We start from the raw sequence: 25,067 nt of genomic DNA, 5'->3' as shown, positions 1-25,067 counted from the left end.
TAAACAAAGAGGATTTCCTTTTCGAATTATTTTATTATAGAGCTCTCTGTTTTTTTAAAATTATTTTATTATGCATCATGTGTATAAATGATTACATATTGTGTGTGTAATGCACATTGCGTTATACTACATTGTAAATAAAATTATTTCTTTATAAGTCATTATAATTATAATTACAATTATAAATAAGGTTCTTTTTTTTTAAATTATTTTATTACGAGAACTCTGTTTTTTTTCTAGTTATTTTATTCCACAATTATACATCGTGCTTATGAATTCTCATATATTATAAATTGTAAAGAAATTTATCTCTATAAATTATTATAATTATAATTATATGTATAAATAGGGAACTTCTGTTATAATTAATTTTACTACAAAGAACTCTGTTTTTCTTTCTAATTATGTTATTACAATTAAACGTCGTGTTTATAAATTCTATTATATTATATCGCAATTTCGAAATATTACAGTGCGTTATAAAATAATTTTTTCCCTTTATAAATCGTTACCTTGTAATTATATTTATAAATGGAAAGAATTTCCAATTATTTTTTCCTAATTACTTTATCACAGAGCTCTCTATCTAATTATTTTATCCCAATTACACATCGCGCTTAAACACTGTTTTAACGCAAATTGTAAAATATTACAGCGCGTTGTAAAAAAATTCGAGGTAAAATAAAATATCCCTTTTTTCTGATGACAGATTTTCCGATTTCAGATCTCGCCTTTATCTCCCCGATGACCATCGAAAGCCACAAATTTGAAATCGGAGCGAGCCTCGCGCGTTCTTCCGCGCCGAACTTCTCCGCGGCCGCGGGCGACGGGCCCTCCCCACCACCTCGTCGCGGTTGGGAAGGGGAGGGGCGCGGTGGCGCCATGTTGGGTCCGCGAGCGGCGCGCATCAGTCGCCCGATGACTGCGACCGTGTCAACGTCGTCATGCACGAGCCATGAATTGAAGCCGCGTTCGCTCGTGTCGCGCGTCCTTTTGTGTTTTTTATCTTTTTTTTTTAATTTATTCCCCGTGCCCGTACCTGTCGCTCGCGGAGCCGTATTGGGGACTCCCCGGCGGAAGTGAAGATCGGGAACAAGTCCTGCTCGCCGATCTTGATAATCTCTAATAAAATACAATCGCGTGCCGAGAAAGTGTGCGCGTGTGCCTGGTGACTCTTCACTCGTCCTCCACCTCTGACAGACGAGAGGAACGGTGAAAGAAAAAAAGGAGAGCGAGGGAGAGAGAGGCAGACAGCGAGAAAGAGACAGAGAGAGAGGGAGAGACAACCGGCGTGCGATGGCTGTGCGGCCTCGGCGCGTCGTCGACTCCTCCTCCGGTGGTGAACGCGCTTCCGGAAGTGTCGAGGACTCGACCGGGACCTCGTCCGCCGTGCGATGGACCGCCAGGACTGCGCTCGTCCTCGCCGTCTTCCTCGGCGCCGTCACCGACGTCGCCGCCATCAGAACGGGTGAGTCGAACCTCCATCTCTTTTTATCCGCTTTCGCCGATCCGGGGAAAGTCATCCGCGGATCATTTTCGAAGTACCTGTCGCGAATTCGTCTCTACCTCGCGGCGATCTCTCTCCTGACGGTAGCCGCGAAAAAGCGCGCAAAAGATAGCAGAGGGATTTCTCGTCGTATTTTTCGCGAACGTCGATTGTATTAACAAATTTTTGCCCGAGCATCACTCGTTTGTATTTTTCTCGCTTGTGTCGAAATTGTTTGTTTACACTTTTTTGCCTCTCGAGCATTTTTTTTTTGTATTAGGAATGTTTATTTCACACTTTTTTCATCGATCGTCTTTTTCATTAAACGCGTTTTACTTGTACGATGCTTATTACTCCGATATAATGATATTATTATAAATGCTTAAGAAAGAGATATATCGATGAACTTGAAAATTAAAAAAAAATATATCCATACACTCGAATTTGTTTGAAAATTAAAATTTGAAAAATTTAATCGATATATAAAGGATTTAAATCTTGATGAAAATTAGGGGAATCTTTCGTATGATAGAGCATATCTTATCGATCGGATTTGACCTACTAGTGACGATCAAAAAGGTAAAGATAGTAGATACAACTTCGTCTCTCGTGTTTTAACTCCGAAGTCTTTTGACTGAAGATTTTCGTAACCTTAAATGCACTCGGCTCACGGAATTTTATTTGCCACGTATGCAATAATAACTAAGTGGCAACGACTGTTCGGGGTATTTTAGATAATTAAATTTATTAAATTTGTCCGTTATGATGATTCCCCTATTATGATGATTCAAGAACCGCACTTTTCTATGTTGGATTTTCTAAATCAGATTTTTTACTTATTATTAAATATTTAAGCCTTCTAGTATTAATTTACTTTAATGACAAGGTTCAGAAATTTATTGTCAAATTTATTATATTTTTTAATGACATTTATATTAACTTACTTCTCAATCAATAATTTCAATATATCCTTATTTTAAAAAGAATTTTAAAAATATATATCATAGAATAAATATCTCTCATTTTCAACGCTTTTATTTGATTTTTCGATTAATTAGAAATCAGTAAAATATAAATTTAGAAAACCAATATTTATGTATTTGTTTCGAAAAGAGTCAGGCAAATATTATCTTTAGAAGATCGAATTTACTATTTGACAGAATGAAAGCATAACCGGTTTCCTCTTCTTTTTTTTCGTAAATCAGTAAAATATAAATTTAGAAAATCAATATTTATGTATTTGTTACGAAAAGAGTCAGAGAGAGAGGCAAATATTATTTTGTTTGGAAGATCCGATTTATTATTTGACGGAATGAAAGATCAGGCATGGCCGGTTTCTTCTTCTACTTTTTTCGTATTTTGAATATCGTCACTACTTGCTGTTATCATAGTGCAAACTGTTACGTTTATTATTTCCGACATTCGCGTGGGAGGGGGAGAGATAGGCGAGATAGATTGGAACCGGTTTAACGCGAAGGAGAAAGAGAGGGAGGGAGAGAGGGTGGGAGGCTCCTGGAACGAAAATTTTTTTAATACGCCCGCAGACCGAATATTTTTGATCGGTTCCCGATTTTTCACAGTTTTCCTACTTTTCTTATCAAATATTCCTCTCGACATGCATGCATATTGAGTCGCGAGAAGAAAACCGGTTTTATCTCGGAGACACTCTGGAAAAAGTGTGACAACGTTCGTGTCTAGGTTTTGCGTCGGGGAACCCAAAGGATACATTTGAAGAATCCTTTCCGATAACGAGATGCGCTCGCGTCACGTTTCTAATGACTCTTCATAAATCATTGACATTGTGAACTTCATTAACGCAGAGTTCGAAGATATGTAAATGAAAAATATATAAATGTGTGCGAAGACTTGCAAACTTATCCGCAAGAAGTACCATAAGTGTATGAAGGAATTACGAAGAGGAATTGTAAAGGAATTGACTCGGATTTTTTTTGTCAAGAAAAATAAACGCGAAAATGAAGAATTCAAAACCAAGATCACTTTGTTTTATATACATATATTTATGTATATTTGTTTTATATATATGCATACACAACATTTGCAACATGAAAAAGCTTCAATTTTTTCATTTTTCACTATGATAAAATTAATGTCTATATTTGCTGTATTTTTTTTTTATTTTAAAGAGACGTAAAAAATGCAAAAACAAATAGTATAAAAGTGTATCTAAAAGTTTGTAAAAGATTTATGAATGTATATCGATATGCATTAAAAGCTTTGCAACGCTAGTTTCTAACAGCATTAATCTTGTTTATCAATCACAAATAATCGCTCATCTATTTCTCATACAAAAGTTTAAAATTTAACACAATCTCAACACTCTATTTTTGATCATGGACTAAGTTATTTTGCAGCCTTCGTGCAATCATTCCATGAGTGATATTAAGTAAGCAATTTTTTTTATTGTCTATGCACGTAGACATATACATATTTAAATGCATACATTCATATTTGACGCATATGAGACATGCAATCGTCAAGATAGCACCGACAGTATCAGAGGGTAAATATCAATATTGTCGATTGACTAAATTAAATTCTCTGACCTTTCACGATAAACTCGTTACTCAATCTGGAGTGCGTCGGTCATTTAAAATGTTATCAATTCGGTAAATTTTTTTTGCAGTAACAGGTGGATTTTATAAAGAAATTTTTTGTTTATATATCCTTTTGAAGGATTCTCTCTTTTCTCCTTTTATAATAAAGTTTCTCCGTTAGATTTGTCATTAAACCTTTCTTTTATTAATTTTATTAGTTGTATTATTTTTATTAATATTTAATTTTATCAATTTTATTTTATTATTATTTTTATTTTGTAATTTTTTTTATTTTTTTTTATTTTTTTATTAAACCTTTCTTTTATTAATTTTATTAGTTTATTATTGTTATTAGTATATAATTTTATTATGTTATTATTTTTATTTTGTAATTTTATTTTATTATTTCTTTAATTCTTTATTAAAACTTTTTTTATTAATTTTATTATTTATTAAATACAATTTTTTATTGATTACGTTGCATTTTCGTATTGTTACGGCTTTATTTTACTTTCGTACAATACAAATAATTTATTTTAAAATTTCAAATACAGAGTCTCGACTTTTTTTATATATCTTCTCATAAGAATTACATTATAGATAAAATAGCAAGGATAGTCACTTGTTAGTTTTACTTACCCTAATGATTAATATCTTTTTATCTCAAAAAAGATGCAAATGAAAAAGTGCTATTATCTCTGAAATGGATTATCCCTCATATTATCCCTGAAAAGGAAAAATAAATTTTATTGTTCGAGATATCGCGTTCCCAGAAAGTGGACAGGTTGCACTTTCGAGGTACATCTTTCGAAGATTATCGCTAAAAGCATCTCTCGATCGTAAAAAGCTCAGGCATGCTCGTAGCAAGCTACGAGAGGGAACAAGTGGGACGAATCGAATCAGTGGGTCGACGAAACGACCTTCGTACTCGAGAGCGAGCCGCGAGTTTGCAAGCTCTGATTCCTGCAACGCGCGCAGAAGACGAGAAAGTCTTCTTTCCCCGAGGAGTCGGTAGTTCTTTGACGTATTCAGAGTCGATCTCTCCTTATATCGACGAAATAATCGAACGGGAAATTTTTTCGAAATTTCTCAATCTCGCGTTAATTGCTGTTAAATGTCATCTATCTTCATTTTTAAATAAACTAGGTATAGATAATATTTTTTTTATTTTTTTTTATTTTTTTTATTTTTTTTTATAAAATATGAAAAATTGTCTGTGGATGGATTAATTTCCAATGACCCGTCTTTTTTTATTGGAATTTTCAAACTCGAGATTTATTGTCGATATCAAGGAGAGAACGATACGAGGGAAGAAGTCTTGCCTATCACTCGGATTTCGAAAGTGTTAGTTTGAAAATTTAACGTGACGATTTCACCGAAATTTTCCTCGGAAAATCTCACGTCGTTCACACGAAACGGCAGCATTTTTTTGCGGTCGAAGGAAACGACGTTTCCTGAATACGAAATCGAATAGCGGCATCGGCGGAAACTCACGAAGTCACGATCGGCGGATAGTCACAACGGTGTGGCCGGTTGAACTCCAACTCTCATAAGAACCAACGTGAAACGAGAGAGAGAGAGAAGAAATTACAGCGAACGTTACACGAGAAAAATTAACGACAATTAACGACCTCCCGCGAAATGTTTACGAAGGTTTTAAGCTCCACGTTTGCGATTCGTATTTATAGAAAATACGCAATTTCCAATTTCAGTCTGTATCTTTTTATCTGTTTGACAACATTTAAACAGCTTGTAGTGACTATATTTACGCCTATCAGGGGCGTTGCTATTATTGAGGAGTTAGATTTACCGTCTCAATTATTACGATATTGAAGAATGTCATGAAAGTATATGTGATTGTCAAGTATATATTTGTTAAAATATTTATTTACGTATTTATTTATGTATATATACAGGGTGTCAAGGCAATCTCTTTCCCAAAAAGAAGGTCTTGCAGCTTACGAGAGCTTTTCAAAACACTATAATAAAGTATTTTTTCATCGAGTACTTTTCGAGTTATGACGCTTGAAATAGTTTTTTTAATTTTTACATAAACTATAAAATATCTAGTAAAATATTCATTTTTTGATTATCTTACCTTAATACTTAAAAAAAAGTACTTTAAAATACTTCGAAAAATACTTTGAAAAAAAAATACTTTGAAATACTTTGAAAAATACTTTGAAAAAAAATGTAATTGTTAATTGCAAATTACATATTTTTTCTTCGAAACAATTATGTGTTTTCTTTACACCAATTGATTCCTCTCATTATTTTACACATAAAAGTATCAAGATAAGATAATCGAAAAATGAATGTTTTACAAGATATTTTATGATTTATGTAAAATTAAGAGATTATTTCAAGCCTCATAACTCGAAAAGTACTCGATGAAAAAAATACTTTATTACAGTCTTTTGAAAAGCTCTCGAGGTAAGCTACAAGAGCTTTTTTTTGAGAAGAGATTGCCCTGATACTGTGTATATATATACCAAGCTGTCTTTAAATTAGAACATCTGGCGTAACTTATTCAGACTGCTTCTTTCTCTCTCTCACACACTTTTTGGTGTGAAAAAAAATCCGTTATCCATCATTGTCAAATTCGACTTGCGAACAATGCACAAGATTCTTTTCCCAATAATAAGCAGAGGCCCATTGACATTAGTACGAAGCGTGCGACTCCGGATAAGGCTTCTCTCATAGAGCCCGTTGTTCGAAAACAACGGGCGTTTAACGACGGACGCGAGGCGTCGAATAAATTTATAGGTGAGGAGGGAATTCGCGCGCGAGAGAGAGGGAGAAAGAGAAAGAAAGAGAGAGAAAGAGAGAGAGTTACTCGTTCTCCTACGTGTGATCGCGTTGTCCTTCCTTCTCGCTCGCGCTCCTTGTGTTCGCTCACGAAGAGATAGCTCGGCTTCTCCTCGTGGCTGGCAGGTAAAGTCAGTAGGCGGACACAGGTTCGTTCACCTCGGCCTAGCGGCCGACCGGATAGCGGGACCCTGGCTCGGCTTTCCAGTGGGCCCGTCGTCCTCGTCGTCGCCGCCACCATCGTCACCGTCATCGTCATCCTCGTCGTCGCGTGGTAATCGCCGTTCGATCGTACACCACCCGGTACATCCGTATAACGCTCGATGTGCAACACGTTGGCGCGAATTACGCGTGCTACCTATTTCTGTAGCTTGCCACTCACAGGCATCAGCGAAAATGTATCCGTGTGTAACACACGCTCTCTGGGTGTCTCTGTCACATGCATGCGTTGAATTATTGCGACAGTGTGGCCTGGGTATTAGCCACCTCCTACCTATGTTAATCGCATCTTAATCGATCGATTTGCAGATACGGTTCGAGTGGCAAGTTTGAAACAGGTCCCCCTAATTTTGACAAGCTGTCATATTGTTGCTTGGAAATTCCTTGATTAAATATATTTAATAATATATTATAAAAATATATTTAATAATATATTATAAAAATATATTATTATAATATATTATTAATAATAAAATATATTATTATATTATATTATATTATATTAATAATAAAATATATTATTATATTTATTCGATTTTTTTTTATTTATTGTCGATCGTTGTAATTTCTTTATCGAAAAACCTATAAAATAAATTTGCTTACAAGTAAATAAAAAGAGGGACCAGGGTTCTCTTATTTCCTTTTTACATTATTAAAACTATTCACCAAAACCTTTCATCTTATATCGAATAATTTTGCTATCAAATAATTTGGCCGCTATTCAAAATATTAATCTCATCAACATGTTTTAATTTTTCGTATTTGTAATTGAAAAGGAATTTTAAATAATTGAAAGAAATTTTCTGAAGAATTCTCTTCAAGAAATTTTGAATAATTGAAAGATTTGATGTAAAATACGTTTCTCCAAAATTATAATATTCAAATATGAATGTAGGAAGTACACAAGCATATCGCAAAATTGTCCAGATAAGGAGGAGCGCGTGCCGAATGATTCGTCGTGACAAAAAAATATTTATCGAGTCACATCTTCGCGTATTATCGCATATAAAGTAATGGACGAGCTTCGTCATCAGAGACACGCTTCTCGAAATATTCTTTGTGTACATAATACAGAAGTTTAACCAGGGACCCAAGTCCCTTAAAGTGACTGAATGAAATATTTCCGGAAATTTTAAAGGGTCGGCCAGAGTGAAACAAGTATAAATTCCCAGTCAAACCCTAAATTTCCTCGTCTGGAAGACAAGTTCCTTGATCTTTTGTCTGCGTTTTTCTACCTGTATCACAGACGCATTTTATTCACAAAATTCCGATATAATTTGGAGACTTATTCGTACGTCATCTTCATCTTGTTTGCGAACTTTCCGCTTTTCTTTCAATTGATAGAATTTGCAGCGCGCGGTCCTCGTTCACCCTGATACATTTTGAGCAGTGCATCCGAACGGCACGAACGAGGAACGGTACATTTCCCCTCGTCGGTTTTTATAATTCCGTTTTATCGCGGATTACCGTACGTCGTGGGTCACCTGCATATCGGCGAGAGATGGCGGCGAGTATTTTTCCAGCCGATGGCAAATTGATGCCAACCCCGCGTGGGAAACATCAACTTTCACCCATGAGACTAGAAGTGAACTCATAGCGCGCGAGTGTAACGGCTCTCTTCGTGTCCCGGCGAATCGCGATCTAAAGCTCGTTACACGGGATAGGGAGAGAGGAGGGAGCGAAATAGAGGCCAGCTTTGAGATCGTAATTCCGCTGTTTTTTTAGGGGCAAAAAAGACCTATCTGTTGGAAAAAAAGACTTGTATTTTTACAACGCATGATGGATTTGTGATTCCTTTATATTCAATTTTACAGATGACGAATAAAGAAACTGGGAGTCCTCCGAATTAAAATTCGAAGGAAATAAATTACACTTTGAAATTTTCTCTTCTCAGCTTCCGTTATTTAATTGTATTAAATTGTTAGATCGATCATGTATGATTTAATTGGACTTTAGTTATTTGTAACTCAGACATTAATCGTGATTATTTTTTTTTTTTTCGATTAAAACTGACTCACACGAGATAGTGGGTTCATGTAAGTTACAAGTCTATATTAGTATATTACGCCCATTTATCGCAAATACCGTTTATCTCATAATGAATTGTTCGTATTTACAAAGAGAGTTGAGTTGTTCAATTATTCATGCGCTCGCGTTGTCTGTTGTCCGTAGTGTTGAAGTATAATTAGACTCTAAATAAATATTTTGCAGCTATATAATCGGAGTGAGAAAATCTTTGCTGTATGCGCGAAAATTAATTAACGTCATTTTCATCTATTTAATCATCTTTCGAAACAATCTTTCTTCCCAAGAAGATCCTCTATCTTGATTTATGAAATTTATAGCAAGAAATATATTTTCATCTTATCGAAAAAGTATAGACACAAATTAATCAAATTAAATTCTCAGAATTTAATTAAAAATATAGGGTATTTTTTATAATCTTCCTTTGATCTTGTTGCGAATTGATCGAGTTAATCAAAATTAATTCTTATAATTTAATCATAAATATAGGACATTTTCTATAATTTTTTTTTATCTTGTTGCAAATTGATCAAATTAATCAAAATTTATTCTTATAATTTAATAAAAAATATAGGGCATTTTCTATAATCTTTCTTTGATCTTGTTGTAAATTGATCAAATTAATCAAAATTAATTCTTATAATTTAATAAAAAATATAGAGAATTTTCTATAATCTTTCTTTGATCTTGTTGCGAATTGATCGAATTAATCAAAATTAATTCTTACAATTTAATAAAAAATATAGGGCATTTTCTATAATCTTTCTTTGATCTTGTTGCAAATTGATCGAATTAATCAAAATTAATTCTTACAATTTAATCATAAGTATAGGACATTTTCTATAATCTTTCTTTGATCTTGTTGCGAATTAATCGAATTAATCAAAATTAATTCTTACAATTAAAAATATAGAACGTTTTCTATAATCTTTATTTGATCTTATTGCGAATTGATCGAATTAATCAAAATTAATTCTTACAATTTAATAAAAAATGTAGGGCATTTTCTATAATCTTTCTTTGATCTTGTTGCAAATTGATCGAATTAATCAAAATTAATTCTTACAATTTAATCATAAGTATAGGACATTTTCTATAATCTTTCTTTGATCTTGTTGCGAATTAATCGAATTAATCAAAATTAATTCTTACAATTAAAAATATAGAACGTTTTCTATAGTCTTTATTTGATCTTATTGCGAATTGATCGAATTAATCAAAATTAATTCTTACAATTTAATAAAAAATGTAGGGCATTTTCTACAATCATTCTTTGATCTTGTTGAGGAGGAGCGTAGGAGATGAGCGTAGGAGGTCCAGACGAAGGGATTGGAGAGATGCGCGAGAGATAGTTGCAAGGAGGCCATTCTCTGGGTCTTTTGACGCGATAACCGAAATTAATCGACGCGAATACGCGTGATACACTATATATATATACGTGATACATCGTAAGTACACTGTCCGTAGTCTAGATTCTAACAGACTGGCTTCTATACTCAGCGGATTCTTTGAGCGGTCTCGTGACGTGAGTGTTCACCTCGTGCACGCGTGCGTGCGTGCGTACCCGAGATGCACCCGAGCGCACATGTATACCTGCACATGCACACGCCGAATTGCAGGACATTAAACCCTGATTGAATGTAGATTCGTGCTCGAACGAGCGCGGCGAATCGAAGGCGAGGCTCGCCGCGCGAGTTCAGCGAGGAGGAAGAAAGCCTCCTGACAGCAATGACACAGTGTCGCATTAACTTATGATACAGCCTTTACACAGTGTAAGTTATTCGTACATGGGAGGGGGATTTTATGGCCATCTTTTGTATTATTCCCTTTCAAATCGATGGCATACGGAAATGAAACGGAGCCCGTAATCTCGTTACAATCGATTACTCGAAAATGCATTTTAATTTATCGCAATTTATTTAAATTTTATATAGTGAAATGTGAAAAAGATATGTCTTGATGTATTGAATTATTTAAATTAAATAACGCGATATTTTCGAATTTGCCGTTTTGACAATTTTGTTCTGTTTGTCTTTTCGGGAAATTAATTCAGTTATTTTAATTGATTTATTTTCAATAAAAAGATAGCGTTGGATTTAAGGCAAAATACAAAATGGCAAAGAAAGGATCAATGCGTGTAAAGAGCATCCTTGAATATTTAAAAAATTAGATTTTATAGATGTAAAAAAAATGTTTTAATGTAATTAATTATTTAAATTAGATAACGCGATGATTTTGAATTTGTCATTTTGAAAATTTTGTTCTGTTTGTCTTTTCGGGAAATTAATTCAATTATTTTAATTCATTTATTTTCAATAAAAAGATAGCGTTCGATTTAAGGCATACAAAATACAAAATGGCAAAGAAAGGATCAATGTATGTAAAGAGTATTCTTGAATATTTAAAAAATTAGATTTTATAGATATAAAAAAATATGTCTTAATATAATTAATTATTTAAATTAGGTAACGCGATATCTTCAAATTTGGCACTTTGAAAATTTTATTTTATTTCGAGAAATCAATTCTTTCAATCAAAAAGATAGTATTTGATTCAAAGCATGCAAAATACAAAATTGCAAAGGAAGGATCAGTGCGATAAGAGCATCGTTGAATATTTAAAAATTAGATTTTATATAGACAGATAAATGTGACAAAGGCATGGATTTTCTTTTCTCAAGAATGCTAATGCAAAATGATGTTGAGAGAAATGTGCAAATTAGATTATGCGAAATTTCGTTCCAAGAAAGAGACATCTGATTCGCAGTGCGTAATCGAATTAACGCTACGATGTGGCACAGAAACGAAAAAAGGTCAATGGCTTCCGAACGTCACACGAAAATCGAGCGACGACAGGTCGTCATAATTACGACGTGTCACTTGTTATATCGGGTGATTTGAAAAGAACCGATTAACTGATACATTTATTCATAACGTAAAATTGATGACGTGGAGTTGAATTTCTATTTCCCTATGAAAGAAGAATTAAATCTTCATCCCGACGCAGAAGAAATGTATTATTATTTAAAAATTATTTGTAGATGAAATCGATGGAAAGAAGCTTGGAGACAATAATGACTCACATTTTATATTCATAGCATAAATACTCTTAGAAGAAAAATGTACAATCGGTATTTGCTGATCGTTGTTGTTTCTTGTGGTTCTTACGGCGATTCCTGAGGAAAGTATCGGAAATAAAAATGGCGTTTCCGTTCACCGACGTGTAACGAGCCAGACGCTCGTGCATTAACACGACAAGCGTTAATTACCTTAAACGTTTCGCTAATTCCTTCCACATCACAATCCGGCTTAGAGATCGTACCTCGCGTGTGTGGATGCGGTTCTTAACCGCTCGGTGCACATTAAGCGCACGTTTCCTTCTTCCCGTAAAACTTTGCATACCGGCCATTTTCTCGAGATGTGCTTACATATTAATTATTTATAACATTCTCAGAATTTTTTATAAACGATTTAAAATTTGCGTTTTTTTTTTAATTATATACATTATATAAAAAAATGTTTTAGGAATTAAAAGAATCTTAATTTTCATTTAGTGTCGATTTTAAAAGTCAAGTTTCTCTGAATAAAAATAAAATGCGTTTTGATTTCTTAGGGAGAATTTATGTATAATATTTTTACAATGTAAGATTGATTTCACGGCAAATATTATATCAAAATTACAAATTGCTCTTAAGTACTTGGATAATTATTGATTTCATATTTAATTTTGATATTTTATTTTTTAGGTTTTTTAGAAAAATTATTTTTTAAGATTTTATTTCTTTAGAAAAATGATTATTTTTCAGGGTATTAATTATTTAGAATATTCTCAGAATTTTTTTTTTAAATAAAGTACATTGTAACTGGACCTAGTCCATCTAACAATTTGTTTCTAATAGTTATCTTCGCTTTGTGTTGGATGTAGTCCCAATGGATTACTCCAAAATGTTCTCAGCAATGGAAAAAAATTCAAGAGGTTGCCTATTTATTACCTAACCGAACGGTGTATTTTTTTGTTCGTCTCTGATCATACTTTTGTCCCGAGAAATGTCATCGCCAATTAGTTCGGGATGACATTTCCCGAGATAAAAATATAGTCGGGAACGGATCAAACGGACGAGTAAAAAAAAAAGATGATGGATACATATATCTGATGAATGTACATCCTCGTGTACTTCCGCTTGGAGCTTCGCATAATTCGCGAATAATCGGGTATTGTACGATATCATCATCGAGATGCCGAGGTCCAACCGAGGAGAGAGAATTGACGCTTCGTGAATTACAGAGAGGCCTCGAGAGATTTCCCTTCACCGGAGAATATCAATCGCGTCTGCCGTGGCCTTGTACCGCGTACTACGGGCCCGGTATACGACGATGGTCGGCGATGGTGGCTGTTGAATGACACTGGCTGTTGGTACGTTATATGTGTCGCACGCGGCGTTCGTTGATCCGCGCGAGTTGATCCAATTAACCGATCCGGGCCGTGCCCGTATCCAAGATTTCTTCGAACGCGTCCTCTGAACGCGCCGATGACCTATGCTACAACTGACTTATGACCGGTCGTGCCCGTCTCTCGGATCGCTACTAGCTCGCACAAGCGAAGAAAAGTACATTTTTTTCTCATATTCTTATTTTTATTTTTAGTCTTGTTTTTCTCTTATTTTCCATCCATTGTGATTTTGCCTATCAATTTTTTTAAATATCATGAAAAATACTTTTTTATAAATAATTTTTTCTTTAAATAATTTTTTCATTTAAATAATTTTTTAAATAATTTTTTAAAATAATTTTTTCTTTTGCTTGTCATTTTTTTCTTAGAAAAATACTACAAGAATAGATACTTAAAAAAATGTGTGTCCTAACATTTTTTTATTAGATATATTATTGAGAGAAAAGAAAAGAGACGGATGAAAAAATTGAAAAAAAATGTGAATTTATTTTTACTAGATTACATTTAATATGACATTAAAGTGCGTTTCATCAGACATGACTTGTCGTCAAATTTGCCGGCGATATTTTCGCTTGTAAGACATGTAAAAGATAAAAAAGATGTAGAGAACACTTTTGTCTTGTTAGATCCTCGAACTGGATCGATCGAACACACCTAGAATCCAATCGATTCTGCCACATGATAAACATGCCTGCACTAGTTGCCTCGTATATACATGTGCATACATACGTGTTACCGGTCTCTTATGCGCCTTCACTTTGACACCGAGGCACTTGAGACGTGTGTGTATCTCTCGACTCGATAAATAATTGCCGCAATAATAACGCCTTCAATTTAATTTAGCCTACTCCTAGTTATGTCGCAACGATATTCTGATACTCCAATTTTTCCGAGGACACGTCTTCGGGGACATCCTCACCTGGATGATCGGTTACTTTTCGTTGGACGACGATTTCTTGATTTATTCGCCGCAATAGACGGGTTGCGTTATCTCGAGAGATGCGCTGCTCGCTGATGCAGCAGCGGTACTTAGGCACCGGGCTATTGCACCGTCTGGTACGAACGGAGTTGCTGAAAGAGCATTCGCCTCTCACGCGAGCGCGAAGGTGAACGCCGATGTCATAGGACACGCACAGGACGTGCTTGTGATACATGTATACGTTACTTAACAATACGTCATATCGTTGCTGAAGCTCGCTATTATGTAGATACACCTGCGAAGGTGATGGCGGATGATGAATGGACCCATCGCTGATAAATAATGCCTGTGCTCGTTTCTAATTTTGCGTCACCTCTCTTGGATAGAGCACTTTATTATTGTTCTGTGTTGAAATTGTAAATTGAAGTAGATTCGAAGCTCTAATAATCTCATACTTACCGCCGGCCATGAATGATGTATACGATATACAAATTTAGTGCAAGGATGAAGAGTTAAATGGATTCAAGGAGAAGTTTATATAAGAATGTTAGATTCATTTGTTTGTTCTCGTGCGAAATAAATTGATTTTTCATGCATCTTTAAAAGTTGGAGGAAAATTCCTACCGTTTACTTAATCATTTTTATTTTTCATGTCAGAGATCAGCTGATGATGCCCAAAACTTGGAATCTCAGTTTAAATTGTCAGGAAGAAAGCACCTATAGTTCTGATCGATCGAGCGATATACTTTAAGAAATTAGACGTCCCTCATTTGATTTCTCCGGATCTAACGATCGATAAGTCACCTCCGAATGCGATTTTCGAAATTGATGGAGGAGAAAAGTTTGAGGAAATGACGCTATCTTCACCTTTGCTCGACGACAGTTCATGGGCGTTTATGACGTGAAAATATCGCGGAAAAGAAGAGAGAAAAAATGTCAAGCACGAGTGCATCACGCGTGAATATCGCTATCTGTCTTCGATATTTGCATTCCTACTCGGCAAATGCACATTCCCTCCCGACTGCTGTCGGTGCTCTGCTCGTACCAGGTCGAACAGCCTGGTACGAACGCTGCACTTCCAAGCCAGAGCTATTTCCTCTCCTCTGCTCTCCTCTCTAGTGGCATCAGCGTGTCTCTCTCTCTCTCTCTTTCTCTCTCTCATTGTCTCCCTCCCCCTAATCGGCGGCCGCTTCTCTTCCCTCTTCTTTCTTTCTCCATCCACATCTCTCTCTCCCCCTCTCTTCTTTTTCTTCTTCTTTCTCTCTCTCTCCTTCTGGAGCCTCTTCTCTTGTGGCTTACTTACACATCCACGCTCTCACCTCCTCCGTGATCTCCTCACTTTCCTTCGAGGATCCAGCGATTTATGATAGGTTTCCGAACGAATGTCGCGGCGGAACACGAGATCTCAATTGATATGTGCGGTAATATTTGTATATTATTTATATAAAAAACACTCCTCAATTTTCGAGAAATTAAGAAATTGTACATTTCTTTTACTCTCTCTATTAATGAATCTCTCCCTGAGGGAACGTTATATTAATAAATGTAATCCTGAAAGTGTCGCTGCCCATGAAAAGAGATTTCAGTAAATAAGTTATTTACCGAAACCTCTTGTTTATATAATATTTGCATCTCTTACACTTATATTAATGAATACCTCGACAAGGATTTCAAAACACACGTGCGTGACATTTTCCATTTACCGTATATATCGCGCGTTCCATCTACGAGCGTAACCATTTTTTTTCCCTTTTTTTTTATTAATCCCGACGATTGCACGGCGATCGCAGGATCGTTTTCTCGTCCAAGGACGATGCATCAAGGATCCTCCCGCGACGGGAAAGTCTCCGTAAACGGGCCGTGATTGTTATTGCAAGCGCGATAGATCCTTTTAAGAGAAGAGAGATTATTTTTCCCTTCAAAATGCGAAATATAAACTTGGAAACGCGCGATATATAGCATAATTGCGAGTCAAGGAAAGCTCATTATTTCTCCACGAGGATACAGTCGAAAATTATCCTCCTTTATTCAGAACGTTAATGAGCGGGAAAAAAATTGAGACAATGGATATGAATCTCCCAGAGTTTCATCTTCGTAAAAATATATTAGAGAATATAATTTTCTTCATTTAACAGATATTATCATAGTTATCGAGGTATAATGGTTCATTCATTTTATAATTATATTCCGAGAATTAAGAATCATTATAATTGCATTATTTTTTTCAGATTATTTTTTAAAATTATTTATTATTTATTATTTAATATTTTTAAAAATTTTAAACGATATTTTTTCAAGATTATTTCGTAGAATATAAAATAATCAAGCTTACATTTCGATAATTATTTCTTTCTTGCTAAACAACACGTTAATTTTTTATTTGACGCAGCTCGATAATATTCGAAAAAAAACGAATTTTTTTATCATTCTCGAAACAATCATCGTAGATTTCTATTATTAAAGAATGTTATTAACGCGTGCGTCACATAATTCAAGCCAATTGCATTCTTACATTAGAAGAATGGAAATTATCATAATTTCAGTTTTGAATAATCGTTTCGTTTAAAGAGAGAGGCTCGCTCTTTTTTCATATTTTTCCTTATCGTTGCTAATAATTCAAACGACACATCACGCAATGATGGTACTCGAATCAAACGACGATACATTTGCATAACGACACGTGAAAAATTCCGCATCATTATGCAAATGATCCCTCATTAGTCGATAAACAAAAGTCACCTGCAAACAAAAGCTGAGATACGAAACGCAGTAGCTTCTTCTTATCGTGACTTTCCTTATCTCGTCTCACGGATGCTGCGCAGCAAATCTGAAATCATTTCCAAGAATCACATCGTGCGATATTCAAATCTTTTTTATAAAATTTAACTAAATGTTAAAATCCTTTATATTTTTCTAATTAAATAATTAATATCATATCTTTTATTAATATTATATTTTTTAATTATTTAATTAATATATTTTTAATTTTAATAATTTTTATTTTTTAATTTTTAATTTTTTAATTATTTTTTAATTTTTATTTATTTTTAAAAAATTTTTTTTATTTAAATTAATTTTTATTTAAACTTGATGGAAATTATTTTTTTACATTATGCGTCTTTGCATAATTAATTATAAGTATCAATTAATTTAAATACGAGTTTAAATAGGAGTCGAGTCCTTAATTGAGAAAGTGACCTGGATATTGTATTTGAAAAAAAATTGGACGTTACATTACACGTATTCAGCGACATTTCGGGATTGAAATTCAAGTTGTGGTTTCTTGCCGTAACTCCGGGTTCAATTTCCAATCCCTCTGGCATCTTGTGGACCGCGAACAATCGAGGTGACGAAATGTGCAAAAGTTCATTGGGTCTGAGGATTCGCTCGGGCCAATCGAGGAATTCTGCCTTCTAATTCTATCCTGCGGTTACACCTAGAAATAATGGCAATTCCCCGACGGCAGGCATTGAACCTTTCACCTATCACGGCAGCAATATCGCTTCTCCGGCCGATCCCTTCATGCTCTATGCCTTCTGTTGCAGGCGATGGCTGCGGGAACAACATGTTCAGGTGCAACGACGGCAGATGCATACAGTCGATCCTCGTGTGCGATTATCGCGGGGACTGCGACGACAATAGCGATGAGATGCAGTCGTGTCGTAAGTATCGGAGAATCCTTTCCTTGTCGTTGACCTTAAAATAGCCGGGATTAGACATCATAGTTTTTATTACGCCTCGCGGTAGTCGGAGAATTAATAGTCATGTTGTTACGACTCGAGTTACATTGGAAATACCGCAGATATGAATCTCAGGGAAACACTTTTAGATAATACTTCTTTGTGCGACTGAAATCGATTCGCAAACTATTAGTCCTGTTCGAAGAAAATACTTTGGAAAACGCAACACTTTATAGTCGAGTTTGCAATTTGCATAAATTAAGTTCTATAAATGTTCCTTAAGTTGCTACTGTGTCGCAGATGAGAAGTAATTATTGCGATGCATCCTGTTTAAACGCAAAGTATTCGATATTCTTGGTGACAAAAGACTTGTCACACTTTATTATATTATCATGTTTAATTTTATTTTACACATTACATCACATTCTCCCATAATATCGATAAATATATAGTTTGAGCAACTAGATTTTCGAGGAAATTGGAGCATGTCTTCGAACGTGCAATTTAATCGGAAGGAATGCTCCACTACTTGCGCTGATGAATAATTAATGATGAAGTGCTTCGTTAAGTAATAATAAAGAGGGATGCATGTATAATTCTCGATCGCCCGCTGCCCCCAATACTCGGTTCGCGGTGAAAGAACTTTCAGAATGAAGCCATCGCCTTCATTCACTACTCCCACCGTCAAGTATGTAATGGTCTTACATGATACGTTATGGCCTAATGGATATCCTGGGGAGAGACCCGTGCATGATAATATTAAAAATAATATTAAAAAAGTATTATTTTTTAACATTATTTTCAATATTATTTTCTCATTTTTTAAGATTTTCTAATTTCTATTTTTCAATTTTTTCTAATTTTAAATATTACCTTTAATTTTTAATATTTTTTTCACATGACTTTTATCGTGTCGCTGTAAAAAAAAATTGAATCTTGGACTTTCAATGGAAATCAAGAGGCGAAGATGAATCGTTTGCAAATAGTCTGATTTGTAGGAAGACTTGGGAATTTTTTGGGGCTACGCGAATCTTGTTCAACTGTTGAATTCGATTTTGAAAGTAATTTTACGTAAGTATGATCGCGGCCTTGGAGCGAGCCTCGCATTTTTGAGCGCTCTTCCTGTTTGCCCACCGATCCGTTCCAACGAATGGAATAAACTCGAGCTCTGTAACGTGGCTTACAGCTGGAGTCTCTCTCGCGTGCCGGAAGTGTCTCGACGAAAATCCGAGGCTTCCTCTCGGAAATGCTTGGTCTCTTTGTTTTTTTTTGTTTTTTTTTTTTCATGTGGCCGATTACGTGACCGCTTTTTGTGATCGCGCTCCTTATCATCAGATTTACGTTGCAGGAAGTGTAATGCAATTTGCACGCTGCAAGGATGAACCAATGTCATTTGGGGACTAGGAAAGCGGAAGGAAAAAAATCTCTCGATTGTTTAAAACGTCAATGTTTCAAAATGTCTCTTTTTGGGAGGAATTTTTAAAAATAACGCAAGATTTCTAAAAGAATCTTCCTCTAAAAAGACTTCAGTCTCAAGGTCTTTTTTTGTCATATTTCCAATGCATGGATTTTGCGAATATATATTTTTTTTCTATAGATTAAAAATTTTCATTACGAAAGGTATTGGTCGCATTATTTTCCTCTGGGAAGCTTGCTCTCTTCCTAGATCGCTGCTTCGCAGCGGCCGTTTGTTATGCGGGTGACAACGCAAAACCGGAAGCAAGGCTATGACCCTCTTTCGAGGACGGCGTGCTAAAGTGCCGCGTGTCATTCGATGAAACGGACCCACTGGCACGATTGTATCTCGTTTTGCGCGGTGAATCGGTTCCAATCTCGCGAACTAGACAGACCGTCTCGTTCGATATCCATCTCTCTTTCGCCGATCGTTTTCATCCGTTGAATCTCGCCAATCTTGTTTTTCGATTTACCAGAATTCATTCCGAAACTCGCTTCACGAGTGGACGTAATTTGTGTTAATCTTTAAAATAAGAGTCAGATTTCACATTTATAATTTTATAGAAAGTCCCATCCGAAGATGCGAGAAAGAAATGTCTTGATGGTATGATTTGGGAAAGAGGTAAAATTGAAGCGATTGGATCCCATCGCAGCGGCACGATTGTCGGACCATCCGGTAATAAATGATCGGGGGAGCTTCCCTCGGTGAATCGACGACCGGCTGATTTTATGCCGGTGCAATTATAGCATCGGTGCGATCTGTTGCACGAGCGATTCTTCGTATGTTGCTGCTGCAGCTGGAATTTTCAACAGCAGCTTGTGACATCCTGCGAGCACTTTTTTAGACCTTCCAGCATGGTATTCCTTTTTATCTGCGTAAGAAGAATATTCAAGGAGAAAGCTCCCTCTTTCACGTCTGCGAATCTCTGATGATGAAGACAATGGGAATTGTTAGAGACATATTTTGGGTGTCTGAAGGAAATTAAATAATTCAAGACGCGAACAGTTATAGTAATTAAGGCGGCCATTGTGTGCAAATATTGAGCTAATCAAATAAAAAGAGTTGGGGTCTCGAGCCACCTCAAGATCAATTTATCACATTAAGAATTAACAAAGTCATTCTGCTGTTTGACATTCTCATCATCGCAGACACTGATTAATCTCTTAATTTCTTGATCTATTAATTTTTTCATTTGATTACAGCACCGCCTGATTGCGACGTCGGCCAGATCACGTGTGGCCAGTACAGTTTCAACAAGACATACTGTATACCTCCTCATCAGCGATGTGACATGACCGTCGATTGCGTCGATGGCACCGACGAAGACGGCTGCAGTGAGTACAATTGCGGTCATCCTTACCAGCGTTAATCCTTTCCATTTATTTTTATCGTATTTGACTGTCGATTAAAAATAAAAAATCCTTGATCCTCGCAAAAGTGCACAAATAAGATTCCAAGATGTAACAAAATAATCAATTATTTTGCGAATAATTTTACGCAAAATTATATATTCTTCTTTCTATTCCTGGTCGATATACAAAGGAATGTGCAAAGAAATTCAATTATTAAGAAGCGATCTCGAGAATATTAATCATACATTGTTTCAGAGACATTATCAATTTCAGTAGCGAGCAACATGACACGATAATATTATCTCCATTGACAAGGTCGCTCGCATAAGAGCATGACTAAATAGCGGCTGCCTAGCGATTAGGCAGATTCTTCTTCGCGTTAGAATCACCAAATTATCGGCGCTGACATTGCGATAACTCATGCGCATGTTATTAAATCGCCGACACTATTACGAGATTGCAAAAATGATGCCTGAAGTTTAAACACGCTGCTGATAACATTTACGTCTCTCTATCAACATGTTGTTCTAGTATTAAAAAAATGAGCGTGTACTTGTAATCGCTTCTCAATTAATTCATGGAAATGACGTTTGAAGTTTCTGAGAACAACAGAGGCAATAATTTTCCTATCAAGACGTCCCGATCGTGGCCGATCGTGGCCGATCGTGATTTTAAAAAACTCGCAAACTCCCCTTGTCTTTGCCATTCTTATCTTAATATCGCGCGAAACGGGCGAGGAAAGTCACGTTCCGGATTATCGGGCTTATTTCGCGCGTTTATCGACGCTGCGAACGTGTCGCAACAGGTGATACAGTCGTGATACAGTCGCGCATTATGGTTCGCAGTTAATGCGAATTATCACGCGAGACTTCAGGTTCGGAGAAGCGTCAACTCCTGATCGGGCTTTTTGACGTTACGTTATGTAAAAGTAACACGTGCGCTCTGCTCGTCACGTTTCGCTGGAGATGCCTCTATCGCATACCCTGAAGAGGCGATGTTAATTTTCCTCCAATTCTCCACAACTCCTTTTCCTAGACTTTAAATATCCTGGAAAAGATAACGCTATTTATCTTAGCATTTTTTTTCAAATGTCAGGCAAACTTGATCGAATTACACGATAGAGGAGGCATTTTCCTATTTGATGAAAGGTGAAGAAATGGCAGGAATTTGGTGTGTGTGTTGCAGCGTACAGGAAATGCCAGCCGGACGATTTCAGATGCGTCGGGACCACCCCGGAGCTCTGCATACCCAAAGAGAAGAAGTGCGACGGTTACCTGGACTGCCGGAACGGCAGGGACGAGGAGAGATGCGAGAACAACATGAAGCCTGCCTGCCGATTGGACCAATTCAGGTGTAACACCACGCAACGCTGCGTCGAGCAAAACGTGAGGTGCGATCACCGGGACGACTGCGGTGACAACAGCGACGAGGACCACTGCAGTGAGTTGGCTTTTTTCCCTCTGGCTTCTTTTTTGCAATACAGTCTGCGGTTTGTCCCTCTGTCGCTATTCTTGCCTTCAAGTTTCACGCAATTTCGATTTACATTCCATTTTCTCTCCTTACTCTTCTCTCGTCTAGTTCTAATATTTCATTTTAATCATATTGAGGAAAAAAAAGATGTATCCGGATACTTTTGTCTTGAGGGATATACAATTGTTTGCAGAATTGAAGTTCAACTTACGATCCTTTCAAATCGATTATCGATTAATTAGAATCTTTGGTGGTTTGCAGATTTTCCGCCCTGCACCAGTGACCAGTTTCGATGCGCCAATGCACTCTGCATCCCTATAGCGTATAAATGCGACGGTTATAAAGATTGCCACGATGGATCCGACGAGGAGTCTTGCACAATGACAGTTTGTCCGGGAAACAAGTTTATGTGCCCAAAGGGTGCGAATGGAAAGCCATTATGTATCAATCGATCCCAGCTGTGCGATGAAAAGCAGGACTGCGAGGATGGAGCGGATGAGGAAGCAGCATGTTGTAAGTACATTTGTTCATCTTATAAAACACTAATATAAAAGAATCACTCATCACGTGTATCTAAAAGATCTATTGTTTCCTTTTTTTTTTTAATAAGAAAAAAAATAGCGGTTATATAAATCATTACTAGTTATATAAATCTTATTCGTAATAACGCAAAGAGCAATTAATGTACAACATGAAAACAAATTAAAAAATAATTTCTTTATTGTATAGCGACGAGCATGTGTGGTTCACTTAACTGTCAACATAAATGTCAAGCGTCCCCCATTGGAGGGGCTTGTTATTGTCCCGAGGGAAGAATCCTCGCCAATGATTCGCGGACGTGTATCGGTGAGTTATTTAACTTATGAGAAATTTACACAAAAATTTATTCAGTAAATTATATATAAAATCTTCTACTTCCCTGTATTTTTTTTCTATCTCCAGATCGAGACGAGTGCTCCGAGTGGGGCTTCTGCGAGCAGCTGTGCGAGAACACGGATGGTTCGTACATATGTCACTGCGCGCCCGGTTACATTCTTCACGGGCGCAACAAGTGTCGTGCCCAGAACATCTCTGTCTTGGAGCTTCTGCTCGCTCAGGATCGCGCGGTGTGGCGTTTGAGCGCGACTGGCGAGGATCGCAGGATAATCGCAAACACCACCGGCGCCAGTGGGATAGACTATCTGTACTCGCGGAATTTGCTCTTTTGGAGCGACACGAAGACGCGCAAGGTGCACTCGGAATCCTTCTACCTCGGCAATGGCGAGATGCCTAAGGTGGACATTAGTATGGCGGGCTCCTGGGGGCCCGTGTCCATCGCGGTAGACTGGATCGGCGAGAAACTCTACGTGGTGGATTCCATCGTGCAAAAGGTAGACGTGTTCGAGTTGAACGGACGTTATCATGGAATCGTTGTGGGTTCCAATCTTACCAGTCCGGCCGACATCGCGCTGGATCCCACGAGGGGCGTCATGTTCATCGCTGATAGCAAACAAGTTCTTCGTACTAACATGGACGGTACTAATGCGTTCCCTGTCGTTTCCGAAGCGGCTTACAAGGTGTCCGGTGTGGCCGTGGATATCATCGCCAAGAGGATTTACTGGTGCGACTCTCTGCTGGATTATATCGAGACGGCGGACTACAGAGGTCGCAACAGGGTCATGATTCTCAGAGGTTCACAAGTGCCATCCCCAATCAGACTTACCCTCTTCGAGAACAGAATATTCTGGACGGACGGCACCAAACAAGCCGTCATGAGCGTCGATAAAACTCAAGGAGATTATTCTATCCAAAGCGTGTTTAAGGTATAAAAATGATAAATAATTCCATAAATTTACTTATGCGCGAGTGCGTATTGTACGAAACTATTTAGCATATGCTTTAGCAACAAAATGAAAGTGAAAGTCAATTTGATTACCTGCTATTCAGTTAATGAATTCTTCCTCGAATTAATTCGCGATGATCAAATATTGATTATATCAATAGTTATTATTCTTTTTTTTTTGGAAAGTGAGAAAATTGATAAAGATTCGTATTTATATTGTACTGTTCAGTATTATAATGTTTATTATAATAAATTGTCTCTCTTTCAGGTACGCGACGCCAAGGCTATAAAAGCCTTGCATCCGCTCTTACAACCTTACAGTGTTTCTAATCCTTGCGGCAATAACAACGGTGGTTGTCAGCATATGTGCATCGTTACTGCCTCGAGCGATCAAAGCAATCGATTAGGTTATCGCTGTGCCTGCCACATCGGATGGCGATTAGCAAGCGACATCAGAAATTGCAATTTGGTGCAAGAGTTCCTCATGTATTCCCAGCAGAGATTTATTAAAGGCCGCGTACTCAATCCTGTAATGGAAGGCTTTAGTGATGCCATCCTACCGGTGGTATCCAGACGGGCACGATTCGTTGGATTGGACTATGATGCGTACGATCAATATATTTATTATAGCGATGTCCTTCAGGACGTCATATATAGGGTACACCAGAACGCAACTGGACGGGAAATTGTTTTGGCTAGCCAAAACGAAGGAGTGGAAGGACTTGCGGTCGACTGGGCTGCGAAAAACTTATATTACATTGATTCGCGCAAAGGTTCGTTAATGATATAATCTCATGTTTATTATTAATTTTCAAGTTAAACAAAT

General features: G+C 36.6%; 1 protein-coding gene across 1 annotated transcript in view; it reads left to right on the top strand.

The window, feature by feature from the left end:
• The first annotated feature begins 899 nt into the window (after positions 1–899).
• Mgl (low-density lipoprotein receptor-related protein megalin) overlaps positions 900–25,067 on the top strand; it is a 41,184-nt gene continuing 17,016 nt past the window's right edge. The window contains exons 1-8 of the mRNA XM_083095473.1: positions 900–1,468; positions 18,007–18,123; positions 20,800–20,931; positions 22,135–22,389; positions 22,681–22,932; positions 23,149–23,265; positions 23,362–24,221; positions 24,510–25,014. Coding sequence (XP_082951599.1) covers positions 1,297–1,468; positions 18,007–18,123; positions 20,800–20,931; positions 22,135–22,389; positions 22,681–22,932; positions 23,149–23,265; positions 23,362–24,221; positions 24,510–25,014 — 2,410 coding nt within the window. The 5' untranslated portion in view covers positions 900–1,296. The remainder of the gene's footprint in view (positions 1,469–18,006; positions 18,124–20,799; positions 20,932–22,134; positions 22,390–22,680; positions 22,933–23,148; positions 23,266–23,361; positions 24,222–24,509; positions 25,015–25,067) is intronic.

This window comes from Camponotus vicinus, unplaced genomic scaffold (assembly GCF_025532165.1).
Source record: "Camponotus vicinus isolate PSW18456_S1 unplaced genomic scaffold, iyCamVici1.0 SCAF_3, whole genome shotgun sequence".
Lineage (NCBI taxonomy): Eukaryota > Metazoa > Arthropoda > Insecta > Hymenoptera > Formicidae > Camponotus > Camponotus vicinus.
Note: the sequence above shows the minus strand (reverse complement) of the source record. Positions and strands in the feature narration are given on the sequence as shown.